The following is a 13,595-nucleotide window of genomic DNA, read 5'->3' on the forward strand; positions in this document are numbered from 1 at the left end:
AAGTAGTATGGAAACTTATTTACCACAATTTTAAATGTGCATTCATATTGACCCAACAATTTCAATTCTAGATGTCAGTCTTACAGAAATACTTGCATGAGTGCGCAAAGCTGTATTTGAGAATTTCTCAACAATAAATATTTATTTAGCATTGTTTGTAAAATATTGGAAATTGCCAAAATGTTCAATAGGAGAATGGATAAATATAGTGCCTGCATATTATATACTATGAAGTTGTTAAAAATAACAAGGTAGATTTATTCATCTCAAAATAACAATAAATTAAGTGAAAAGGACAAGTGGCAAATAGCACGTATAATATGATCCTGTTTCTTTAGAAAATAAAGACCACATACTAAATTATTGCCAATCTTCTATTTTATGTAAATAAGAATGCTTCTTAAAATTGTTAACTTCTACTACTGAAAAGCCAGAATATTCATCAGGACATATTTTCAGCATCATTAAGATAAATTTCTATAAAGGAAAAAATATCAAACAAAGCATGTGATGATGTTTTTTAATTTTTACGTATTACATTCAAATGGGTTAAACACTGCAGTTACAAAACAGTATTTTGTGAAATGTGTCCCTCCCATCTGCCATTCCCCAGCACCCAGCTCTCCCCACAGGCAACCATATTACCTGTTTTGGGGTATTCTTCTGAAATATTCTATGCACATGCAAGCAAATAAGTACATAGTTTCCCTTTATTTAATCAACTTTTATGTCCCTTATTTTATTCTTAATAATTAAGTTCACTTAGTGAGCTTGCAAATTTTAAAAGTATTTTCAATATTGTATTTCAGAGCATTATGGTGGCTGTCTCAAGAAGATACCTTCATGTGTATATCAGACTTCCACCTTTCTAAACGTTGTTGAAATTTCAATTGGATTCCTCAGGTAAAAATAAACAATAAATGTGGTTACATTTAAGAAACACTAGACATGGTAATAATATTTACTATCAGTTGAATGTTTTGATATACACCATACTGATGATTTACTTATGTTCTATACTTAACCAGTGTTAGATTCACAAATGCAGCCCATGTTACAGTAAAGTAGGGACTTTAAGACTACAATAACTACATAATACACGAATGACATTTACTTAGTTATTGTTTATTTACTGTTTTGTTGGTCTCTCAGCCTGGGACACTCATTTAGACGGTGATTTCCCTACTCAGTACCCCAGTTCTCTTCCTTATTGGCTGGCATTTATCACGCAACTCATCCTTCTTTATGTGAACTCCTCAAGGGCAGGAATCATAACTTACATGATTTTTATATTACCAAACCCTAGTTTGCTGCCTGGCCGTATTAGACTTTCAGTAACTGCTGGTTAAAAGAAAAAACTGTATACCAGAGGAAATACTTAAGAAGGTAAGAACTAAGATTGGGAAAATGAGGTGTTTGTCAACCAGAGCAAAAGCAAAGAGGTGAAAAAGTGCATTTGGGAAACTGCAGATAGTTTGGTGCAACTGTCCTGCACAATTTAAATAAGAGAGATGAGGCTGAAGAGATACACATGGGGATGCTTCCAGGGTAAAAAAGTTCACAATTCTTAGCTTACCAACATAACCAATGAGGTCTACCCCAAGCAGTTCTGAAGCCTCACCTCCTGCCACTCCAGCTCCCTTAGCTCGGGCTATATCCCATTACTTGCAGTTTGATAAAAACATATTTTCACACCTTAGTCTTTGATTTCCCTTGTACTTTGCTGCAAAAGCTCTTCTCACTTCTTCAAAACTCAGCTCAACTGCCACTTTCCCAGGGAAGCTTCCCCTCTCCCATCAGATGAACAGAGGAGCCTCTCCCCTGCTAACCTCTATCATGTGGTTCCCTATTTAGTGGGGAGCCAGACAAGTTTGTTGACTTGTCTGGCTCCCCACTACAGTATAAGCGATGTGAACTGGACTTTTTCAATTTTTCATCTCCAGCTTTCTGTGGAGCTAGATAGTACTCCTAAGGTTGTTGTGTTATTGAAAAGGAAGACACCCCATTTTCCAATATGCCCCCCTCCCAACATTTAAAAAAGCCCAGAGACTCACTTTGCAGACTGTACATCCAGGTTCACAGATCGGTGGGGCTTAAAACGTCAAATAACACAATCTAAGTCACTCTTTGTGCTACTCTGTGTACAGGAATCGGAAACCAGGTGGACGCCTGGCCAGAGACGAGTTCAAGGCACAAAGGCATTGCAAACGTTTCCCTGTTTAGCGCTGCCCTGCGCCCAGTGTAGGAGGCAACAAAGCCCAAGACAGATAATGTGTGTATAGGAGTCGGGACTTACACAAGGAACTCTTCCAACTACGCAGTTTGAATTACTAGGCCAAAAGCTACGTGTGAAAAGGAGCAAGATCCAAGGCTTGTAAAACTGTCCTGGGGCGCAGTCCCACCTGGCTCATCATTTCTTGCTCAGTGGGTTACTAGAACTTCAAGACTAACGAACTAAGCCGGTAAGAGACGCCGCAAGAGTTAAATGAGGGGCCAGCGGGGTGGAGGTGCGGCAGGGCTTTGTTCTGTGATTCCCATTCTGCACACAGTACCCACCCGCAGTCTTGTTCTGGAGCCGTCCCCATCCTCGCAGGCGGCGGCGGCCGACACACTGATTTGGGAACCCAGAGTTAGCTCGGAATTGCAAAGCTCCTGAGAAATCCCCGCTCCCGCCCGAGACTTCTGTATTCTCGGGCCTACAGAGTGGAAGAAAAGGTTCCAGAAAGTTCCAGGAGCGCCAGAACCCCAGGCTTAGGCCCACCCCCACCAAGGCCCTTCCGCACAGCCCACCCCAGCCCGAGCTCCCCCGCGCGGTTGCCCAGGTAACCGCGGGGCGGTGGCAGAGGCAGGAGGGGCGGGACTTCCGGCGGGTGACGCGCCTGGGCTCGACTACAAAAGACGACGGCTGCGGCGCGCCGGGCGGAACTTTCCAGAACGCTGGGCTAGAGGCGGAGGAGCGGCGGCTGCCCAAGGTGTGCACAGCAACGCGCTCCTTCCCTCTCCCCCACATTGGCCTCGGCCCTCTCACGGGTGAGTTTCAGCCCTCACTGCTTCCCTTCAACCCAAGGCTGGCGCCGTTGGGAGGGCCGGGAGGCTGGATGGAGCCGCGGTCGGGAGGCGGTTGGCTCCGCGTGGGCGGGAGGGTTGTTGGTTCCAGGATCCACGATTTTGTTTTTGGAAGGCTGGTGGGTGCCCGGTCAAGCTGTCCCTGACACGTAGTGAGTGAGTGGGCCCCAGACCTTTCACGAAGCTTTCCCCCATTCCCCATCCAGCCTGAGATCTCCATGGACCTGCCGCCTAAGGCTTTTTCCTCCATGCGCGCCCCCTTCCCCCGCGGTTGGGGCGGGGGGGTGGGGGGGGCGGACCATACGCGCACGCGCAGAAAGAGCCAAGGGCGAGGGGCTGCGGGAGGAGCGGGGAGGAGGGTACGGTTTCGCTTCTCCGGGCTCCCCTCCTCTTTGTTGAGGGCTGGACTTGTACTCCTTCGATTCTGGGTGAGGGAGAAAGGAAGGAAACCTTAACGGTCAGCACCAAGTGCAGAGGGAAATCTAACGACGTGTAAGCTACGCCGGCTTGTGGGGGCGAGGGATTCGGCGGTCAAAGAGGAGCTATGAGTCCTGATAAACATCCTTATGGAGGGGGAGGGGAGATTGCTTTCTGGAACTGGCATTCATAATCGGTTTCATAAACAACTCCCTGCCCCCCTTGTACCCATATGTCTTTTTCTCCAGGGAGTGTATGGTTTATCGGATTTGCTGAAAACAATGAATATTTACTAAGCAATAGACTGAACCTGTTAGTGCTCCTTTTGATTACTTCTGTCACTGCTGGGGAAGGGAAACAGGAAGAATCTAGGTAATAGTCGAGTTTTGTGTGGGAGAGTGGAAACGAGCTGCTCTGGGAGTCTTTTGAATTATTCCCTGGTAGTTGTTAGCTTATATTTAGTATGTTAGAACTTACAGCTGAATTATCAAAGGATTTGTTATCTTCTCTGTGCAGGGAAGGTGGGTTTCTTATAATCATATTTGGCAAAGAACAGATTTCTCTGCCTTAACTCAGGTATTACTAATTAAAGCTACCAATTGAAAGTCGGTTAAAACTGCATTTTCATTTTTCAGGCTGTCAAAAATGGTGAAAGAAACCACTTACTATGATGTTTTGGGGGTCAAACCCAATGCCACCCAGGAAGAATTGAAAAAGGCTTACAGGAAACTGGCCTTGAAGTACCACCCTGATAAGAATCCAAATGAAGGAGAAAAGGCAAGTTGTATATTCATATTCATAGCTGAATAGTTCTTTGCTGGGTGTATAGTAGTTCCATTAAAACCTGAAATTGAGTATGTCTAATGGCTGTGCTTTGTAATGCTTTTTTAAAGTGAGATTTATTCCTCTTTCCTCAAACAGTTTAAACAGATTTCTCAAGCCTATGAAGTGCTCTCTGATGCAAAGAAAAGGGAATTATATGACAAAGGAGGAGAACAGGCAATTAAAGAAGGTGGAGCAGGTGGCGGTTTTGGCTCCCCCATGGACATCTTTGATATGTTTTTTGGAGGAGGAGGAAGGATGCAGAGAGAAAGGAGAGGTAAGAGTAACCTAGTCCACAGGCAGCAATTCTAAGTAGCCCTTGGTCAGAGCAAGTTCTCCACAATTCGCCTATTTTAAATGCTGATTTACAAGTCGGTATAATGTTGCAAACTGGTTGTTAACTGCCATTTTGATTATGGTAGTTTTTTTAATGAGATTTGATGAAAACTAAAAGGAGATCAGCCAAGTGCTAACAAGTGAGTGCTTCTAAAGCTCTTGGATACACACAACAGGACTTCAGGAAGGTTATCGAGTATTAGGAAGGAACAAAGCATAGGAACATTCATTTTCAAAACCCTTTTTACAGATCTCATTTGACAACTCCCCCAACCTAATGGAGGGGGGTATAGTGACCTTATTTAGTCAAAAGTGAGTTAAAGTTCAGAAACCTAAACTTCCCTTAAGGTCATATATAGCAAGTCATCAGTTGAGTCAGGATTGGAACATAGGTTCATGGCCTCCAAATAGCCTGCTATCTGTTGAATTTTGTTTCGGCTTTATCATATCAAAATGTGTGTTCTTAATGTTTATCAAAAATGTCATTTTCTGGCTGTAGAAATATTCCTCATAGGAATACAGTGTTCCATTCAGAAACAATCTTACTTTGTTCCCAGTATAGTTTACACAAACAAGGGCTAATGGGTAGAGCCCATTTTAGAATGAATAAGGGGACCATTAAATTTCACTTTGAGCTTTTTAAATTCATAAAGCCTGGAAGTTGTTTATTCAGTTTTTCTTGAACGGAGTATTTTATTTTTAAAGGATTTAGCTTAAAACAATTTGCAGTCAAAATCAGTTGCTTAGGATGGTTTCTCTCACAAAAAAGTAGTGGGTTTTTTTTTTTCTTTTTTGAACAGTGAATTAACTGGCAAACACTTCCATGTGATTTAGATCATTGAAAGGTCATTTTTTGTGTGTGTATGATACCAGAAAATACTTGATTAATCAAACAAGCTTTTTTCCTTTCCTATACTTGCAGTTCTATAAAGCTAAAGTAAGAAGGGCAGCTTTCAGCATGCTGAAACCAACTACGTGGGACTATAGTTGTGATATAGGACCCAAACATGGAGTTAGAAACATAAAGTTAATAGTACTTCATATTTGTTTGGAAACTAAAAATGTTCCCAACAGGCACGTTGTACAGAAAGGAGTTTGAGAACTTTTTCACTGATTAAGGCAGGATTGTTTTACGGTGGATAAAGTCCTTGCAGCAGAATCATTATCTAGGAACTTATTAACCATTGGCAGGTGATTTCATTTCTCTAGCCTCAGTGTCCTCATATGATCTCCACTTCCTACTTCCCATTCTGAGACAGGGCAGTCCTTTGTAGCTGTTGGCCATATGAAGTTTAGGTTAATTCAAAACAAAGACGAAAATTCAGTTCCTTGTCTACAATAGCCACATTTACGTGTTCAAAAGCCACATGTGACTAATAGTTACTGTGTTGGACAGCACAGATATGAAACATTTCCATCACTGCAAAAGTTCGTTTGGACAGCACTATGATCAAGGATATGAGAAACCTGGCCTTTAAACTAGTATAAGCAAAGCAGTTAAATGTGTTGGTTCTATTCCAGGGAAAAGTAAGAATTGATATTCTATGGAGACTGAATAAATGTATCCAGTTTCCAGCCAATCTTGATTAGTTGGAACTTAGTGTGATGAAGTAATGGGCCATGTTGCTCAATATAGTAAGTAGAAGATTCAAAGAATATATTAGGACAGAAATGCAATTTGGAGTAATTGTTGTGAAATGTACCTCTATTTAAATAACATTGGTTCTCAAAGTGATTTGTTTTTGATTGCTATAGTTTGTAAGATGGCAACAACTACATTATTAGGCAAATTAATTCCACCCAGTTTTCCTCATCTGAAATTACAATTTGAGGATCATGTGTGGATAATATGGCCAACATTCTCTGCATATAAAGATAACAAATGTACCCTGTGAACCTCGTCTTTCATTATCTTAAATATTTTTACAGTGTATTGAACACAAATAAGATGCAACATTTTCTATTTTTAATTAGTAATGTTTTGTTCTAGGTAAAAACGTTGTACATCAGCTCTCGGTAACCTTAGAAGATTTATATAATGGTGCAACAAGAAAACTAGCTCTGCAAAAAAATGTGATTTGTGACAAATGTGAAGGTATGGCCTTTTAACATCTTTACTATAACTGAAAATGGAACTGAAGCCTTTCTGGAGATATAAAACTCAAAAATAACACTACCTAAATCTTGAAGGGTACAGGCATAAAGAAAACCACCTAAACCTACCTAGAGAAATATTAGCAAAGTATCAGTGCTTCTTTTATGTGTGTATTTTAAAGCAGTTGGGATCGATCTAATTTGTTGTCTTTTTCTTTCGTAACATTAGTACAAGTTATTTGGAAATACAGTATCTTTTACAGAGAAGAAACTAAAATGTTCTCATCTCACAAATAAAGTACCTTCTATGAATTGTGCTTTGAGAGCACGTTTAAAATTCAAAATTCTGAAGTGGCTCGTTGGGAAAACAAAAGTGTTTATAGACAATTGAACCTGATTACAGCTATATTTTATCCAATAAAAAGGCTGAATTGTAGGTTCTTAAGGCAGCATTCCATCACACCTTGCAAATGTTAATAAAGTGTATTCGTGAAATGTCTTATTAAAACATTAGTGTATCCAACACTAAGCAAACAATTTAATTTCCTTTTAAACTATTTAGGCCGAGGTGGTAAGAAAGGAGCAGTAGAGTGCTGTCCCAACTGTCGAGGTACTGGGATGCAAATAAGAATTCATCAAATAGGACCTGGAATGGTTCAGCAAATTCAGTCTGTGTGCATGGAGTGCCAGGGCCATGGGGAACGGATCAGTCCTAAAGATAGATGTAAAAGCTGCAATGGAAGGAAGATAGTTCGAGAGAAGAAGATTCTAGAAGTTCACATTGACAAAGGTGAGTTCTCAGCCACTACTGAATTCTTGAGTGCTTATTAACATTACATTTTTTAATTGTTTAAAGTGGTCCTTAATAGGGTTATATGTATGATCTTACCACCCAGAGATATCTTAGCTACATACAGTAAATGTTTTTCCATCCTACATTCTTGAACATTTGTAGGGAATAAAGATCTCCTCGCTTAATACAACACTGACATCAATAAATGATTGCATAGTGTTCCAGACTTAATTGTCTTCCATTAAATCACTAGCTCTTTCACCTTTTTTTTTTTTTTTTATTGTAATTAACTTTTGTATACATTCTTAAATTCCTTAGGAACTGCTTGGTTGAGGGATATGTGTACTTTCAAGGATTTGATGGGGGTTTAGGTGAACTGGGGGTCTCAGTTATTCCCTTGAAATTTTTCTAAACTAATGAACATTTTATTTCATGATTGATTTATAAGAACTTAGATTATGAATATTGCTTTTTTAATATTTATTTTTCATAGACTAAACATACCTGTCAGTTTCTGTCTCTGGGGCTCCAGGTTATACCTATGTGACTTTTCATATTACTAGGATTTAATTTTTTATTTTGCCAATTCCTTAATTTTGGTAATTTATGAAAAATGTTTTAAAATGTATTACAGCAATACATATTGTAGAAATTTTAGAAACATACGTAATTCGCTATTTTTGCTACTCGGAAACAACGTAATTTTCAGCCTATGCTTTTTAAAATGAAACTAGTATTATACTGTACGTACTAATTTGGAACTGTTAATACTGCAAATATCTTCTCATTAATACATACATCTTCATTAACTTAAGCCCCATGTGAGTCATGATACTGTCCTCCCTCCATTCCTCCCCCCCTTAATTGGCCCATGTTTTGTAGGGTTTGGATATTTTCCTCCACTGAGATTGTCCCCTTTTACTACCAACAGCATTAATTGTGGAGTGAAACCATTCTGTACTTGTCGTCTTTATAGTTGTGGAACAACCAGCAAAAACCTAGCTGAGTTCATTTTACTAGTGTAACGAGACAGTCACATTGCCTCATGAATGATTAAAACCAGATTATGTTTAGTTTTGTCAATGTATAATACTGGTATTGTGGTTTAAGTGTTTATTTTTTTTTTAGAGGCACATACATAGAAGTATTTGGGTTAATTGGTTATGTCTGGATTTTGTTTCATTTGTGTGGGAATAATAGAGTGATGAGTATGGAGGTATACATGAGATACTTGTCATGAGTTGGTAACTGCTGGATCTAGATTGGTGGCTGTCTGTATAGGGATTGTTGACCATTGGCTGCTTACATAATCTAATTTTCCATAATAAAAAGTGAAACAAAGTTCTTAATTGAGGGGTCTCACAGATTCAGGAAATTATCAGGAGATAACTACTGCAGTATAATGATCTACAAACACGTTACATGAGATGTGTTTAAAGAGATGTCTAAGTAAGCCCTTACTAAACTAAAATAATGGGCCAGAGGTGGTCGAGGGGAGGTAATCTTGATAAAATATGTTGGCCTTAAAGAAATTTTTGTCCCATTGAAAAATACTTCTGTCCACTTTGACACTAACCACGAATTGAAGAGGAAGTCTAGCATAATGATCCTTTTTTAAGGAAGCTAAACTAAAGCATTCTTCAAAAGATTATGGATTTTTCAGTTGTTTAGGTTGTTACAATATGCAGGTTTCCTATGTATAAATACTGCTAACAGAGAAGAAAGTCTTGATTTATGCTCTTGTTAGAGTTAGTAGAAATAATTTGATACAGGTTCTTTTTAAGTAAGTAATGAAATACTTAACATTTATGGCTATAATTGCCAGTCACTGATCTGGTGCCAGCATAGACCTTTTTATTTAATCCTCACAACAGGCCCTGATGAGGTCAGTCTCCATGGGAAGCTGGTGCTTAGGAAGGTTGTGAAATTGCTGCCCCAGGGTCATCCAGCTGGTAGTCAATGGCAAGTCTGAGACTTGAGGCCTTACTTGCTTGCCACTAGAGTCGGTGTTTTCCACTAGGATAGCTTTCTTTCTAAGAAGTTGGACTGATTGTTACTCATCTCTGTAAGTTTTAGCATTCACAAAACTTGAACTCTAATGCATACAATGTGTGTGTGTTTAATAGATTGAGAATCGGATCTTAGTTGGATGATAGTAAGAGTATAAAATTAACCTTTTGTTTTTAGGCATGAAAGATGGCCAGAAGATAACATTCCATGGTGAAGGAGACCAAGAACCAGGACTGGAGCCTGGAGATATTATCATCGTTTTAGATCAGAAAGACCATGCTGTTTTTACTCGGTAAAAACTTTATAATCTTACTCAACCTGACATTTTGCATATTGGAGGTTGGGGGGTGTTGTTTTGTTTTTTAATGAACTTTTCATTGCTTTTAGAACATATTTCCTGTAAATACCCTAGAAAAGTATAGCAATAGAGGCTAAATATATCTTTCCAAAAGGTGGTTAATACTTATCTTAAAAGAGGCTAAAAACAAAAAGGATCAGATTTTAGCTTTTTGTCTAAATTTAGGTAAATTGTTACATAATCTGGAATTTGAAGGATATCCTTCCATTTAGATGATTTTTATGTAAGTATAAACAGGTGGATTAGGGGAAACATCCCTAGACAAAATTTTGCCCTAAAGCTTTCTCTCACCAGTTTCAATCCTGAATTCATGGTAAGTTGGGTTGCTTTTTTAATTATAAATGAGTGTCAAGCACCATCTCTATTAAAACTAAAATAGTATATAAATTCAGGCTTATTGCTGTGAAACATTTAATACTGTGTTTACATTGAACTTATAGTGGAGCACGAGATGGATGGATGGTTATAGTGAATGTGTTGGGAATGACACCTACAGGAGCTGGTTTTGGAATTAACAGTAGAAAATTCCATAAGTGTCAACAGTAATGGGAAATGCTATCAAGCTCAGGATTTTGGTGCTATCATTATCAAGAGTATTTCTGGAGAGTATTCTGCCTGACTAAAGATATTTTATTAATTAAAAAATGGATAGGAAAAGCAGAAAGTCTAAGCATGAGGAGGAAATGGACTATTAAATATTTAAAAATGTGTTCATAACATACTAATAAAAATGTTCATAATGTATCAGGCACTATTATTTCATGTACATCAATAAAATTTTAACTGTCTGTTGAAATTGGCTATATCCCTATTTAGTTTCATAGAAATAATCCAGGACCCAGCTGAGATCTGTTCGTCTTACACTATAATGTCTTCTCCCTAAATTAGTTGTTTTCACCTTAAGTCCTGTGAGAATTTTTTCTTCTCTATGTGAGAAACTAAATTTAAAATTGGATAATGAAAGAATTCAGGGATGGTAAGTGGTAGACTACTTAGAGTGTGTGGAAGGTCTGAAGCCTTGTCCAGGTAACAGGGCTCACAGGTTCCGTATATTTGATATTCCCTGTTCTCAGCTCTGCTTTAAGCATGGGGGAAGAAAGGGCATCTTTGTGAAAGATGCCTTGCTGTTAAGAAAAAATTGCCTGCTGTATTATTATAGTAATGGTGATTTGAAAGATCTAATTATGTGTCATATTTACGTTGAAACAGACGAGGAGAAGACCTTTTCATGTGTATGGACATACAGTTGGTTGAAGCATTGTGTGGCTTCCAAAAGCCAATATCTACTCTCGACAACCGAACCATAGTCATCACCTCCCATCCAGGTATGGTAACTAGATGAGCTTCTTTCTGTTCATACTTGCTCAGTTACATATCCTTCTTGCGAGCTGAGCTGAAATGGTATGGTTTGGCTCTCCCTTAGAAGCCTCTACAAAATCCATAAATGAAAAGTTAACAGGATTGCTTCTCATAAATTTACTCCTGTCAACAAGCTAGGACATTCTTCTCTATTTTCCCTCCTTCTTAAAAATGTGACTATATTTAAAGAAGAACTTCAATGGTTTTTTAGGTCAGATTGTCAAGCATGGCGATATCAAGTGTGTGCTAAATGAAGGCATGCCGATTTATCGTAGACCATATGAAAAGGGTCGTCTGATCATCGAATTTAAGGTAAGTTATAAAATATACTTGGGAGTGATTAGCTTACTAAAGTCAGATAACAGATTTACACTTTGAATGGTGAGAAACAGTAAATTTACATTCTCCCTTGTCAAGGAAGAAATTAAATTGATCTAATACTCCTGTCGTGTTGAGCATTCTTTGTTAAATTGGGATTGGGTTTATTTACGTTATTTGGCTATTTAAAGATTGGTAGAGATTGGGTACATGGCAAGTAAGTGTTTTATTTAATGAAAGGCTATAACTGGGATCTTAAAATTCAGTAGGACTTAAATATTGTTGATTTTTGGCAAAATACTACAGTGCTTGGTCTGTTAATAGATGGTTCATAAAGCAGCCAACCATTTTCCTCAACCTTAGATTGAATGGCCTCTTACCACAAATAACATTTATTAAAAACATCTATGGGTAAAGAAGAACTACCTTTCTGAGTAAGAATAGCTTTGTTTAAATTATCTGTTAAAATGGATTGGAATGTTTTAGGAAGGGCTTTTGTATAAAGTATGCTGAATAGAACACTGATTGTTACAATGCAATTTTACTAGGATCATGTTTTTTTTTAAAAAGATTTTATTGGGGCAGCCAGTTGGTTAGAGCACGGTGCTCTTAACAACAAGGTTGCCGGTTCGATCCCCTCATGGGCCACTGTGAGCTGCTCCCACCACAACTAGATTGAAACTACTTGACTTGGAGCTGATGGGTCCTGGAAAAACAAACTGAGTACCTACCGGATGCTGTGCCTTTCAGAATGTGTTCTAACCTGGGATTTGGCAAATTCCCTGAAAGATTATGTGGTTACGTATGTTTTTCTGGGGGAAATGGCTTGATAGTAATTTAATGAAGTAAATCAAACTTACATAGTAATTTCTTTTTATAGGTAAACTTCCCTGAGAATGGTTTTCTCTCTCCTGATAAACTCTCTTTGCTTGAAAAACTCCTACCTGAAAGGAAGGAAGTAGAAGAGACTGATGAAATGGACCAGGCAGAACTGGTAGACTTTGATCCAAATCAAGAAAGCCATTACAATGGAGAAGCTTATGAGGATGATGAACATCACCCTAGGGGTGGTGTTCAGTGTCAGACCTCTTAATGGGGCCAGTGAGTACCACTCACTGCAGGCATTTTATATGCAGTAGTGAATGAGTGAAGGACTGCAACCATAATAAGCTCACTACTTGGCTATTGTTTTTGTTTTAATATTCAACTATAGTAGTGTTTTAAAAGTTAAATGAAGAATAAACTCAAATATAAAAGCTCTGACTGCCCTGTATGTATGATGACTTCAGTGTGCAAGATAAGTTTAATACCTGTAAAAACTAAAAAAAAAATTCCCCTAGTATCTGTTAGGCCATACTTTGTAATTCAGTTATGTACATGGACTAGCTTAGACTGAAATGCTAGGTGTGTATTGACTTCAGTGTATGACCCTTAATTGTTAAGTCATGAAGTTAAAATTCTGTATTAAACTGGCAAAGAACTTAATTTGTAGAGAAGTTAGTCATTATAGTTGTATTAAGTGGGATTCGTTGTGATGCTTCTGCGTTTATTCTATTGCCTCAATGTTACTAGAAGATGGCATGCTATAGAATTTAGCCTGAAGTATCAGTGCCAGATATGATACCTTTCTAAAGAAGGGGTTTATAATCTGCTTCTTGAGAGCTTGTACTTTTGCATTCCCTTCTACTGTGCCATCTTTTTTTAAAAATATATACAACTATATGAGTCTTTGGTTGCATTTTTTCCCTCTTCTCTTTGGACCATAAGCCTCAAGAGTAGTGACTTCCAGAGCAAGCTAACTTAGAAGTTAGAGGGATGAGACCTTTACATGGAGGAGTAATTTGCATGCATGAGATATAAGGAAGGTATTTTTTAGGTATGTTACAGGCTTACTTTAAATCATTTAACTTCTGCTCCACAGTAACTGTAATTCAATGTTAGTAGTAATAACAAATTATAATGAATAGCTTTAATTGTATGTTTAAAAGTCATGTTCACGAGCTTAAATCTGGTATCAGAATT

At 38.3% G+C, this 13,595-nt stretch overlaps 2 protein-coding genes across 8 annotated transcripts in view; one reads left to right on the forward strand and one right to left on the reverse strand.

The window, feature by feature from the left end:
* The window catches only part of APTX (aprataxin), a 36,353-nt gene extending 33,602 nt beyond the window's left edge, over positions 1–2,751 (reverse strand). For all 6 annotated transcript variants that reach the window (XM_074330641.1, XM_074330636.1, XM_074330638.1 and 3 more), the window contains exon 1: positions 2,557–2,751. The gene's annotated coding sequence lies outside the window, so the exon portion shown is untranslated. The remainder of the gene's footprint in view (positions 1–2,556) is intronic.
* A 122-nt stretch (positions 2,752–2,873) lies between these two features.
* On the forward strand, positions 2,874–12,833 carry DNAJA1 (DnaJ heat shock protein family (Hsp40) member A1). 2 transcript variants are annotated; one of them, XM_019734223.2, is made up of 9 exons: positions 2,874–3,030; positions 4,119–4,260; positions 4,405–4,582; positions 6,632–6,736; positions 7,298–7,525; positions 9,716–9,830; positions 11,106–11,221; positions 11,467–11,567; positions 12,454–12,833. In XM_019734223.2, the coding sequence occupies exons 2-9, from the start codon at positions 4,129–4,131 to the stop codon at positions 12,664–12,666; spliced, it is 1,188 nt and encodes a 395-aa protein (XP_019589782.1). In that variant the 5' UTR covers positions 2,874–3,030; positions 4,119–4,128; the 3' UTR covers positions 12,667–12,833. The 2 variants fall into 2 exon arrangements, with proteins under 2 accessions (XP_019589782.1, XP_074186732.1); XM_074330631.1 differs by lacking the exon at positions 2,874–3,030 and adding an exon at positions 3,390–3,558.
* The last annotated feature ends 762 nt before the right edge of the window (positions 12,834–13,595 follow it).

This window comes from Rhinolophus sinicus, linkage group LG04 (genome assembly GCF_036562045.2).
Source record: "Rhinolophus sinicus isolate RSC01 linkage group LG04, ASM3656204v1, whole genome shotgun sequence".
NCBI lineage: Eukaryota > Metazoa > Chordata > Mammalia > Chiroptera > Rhinolophidae > Rhinolophus > Rhinolophus sinicus.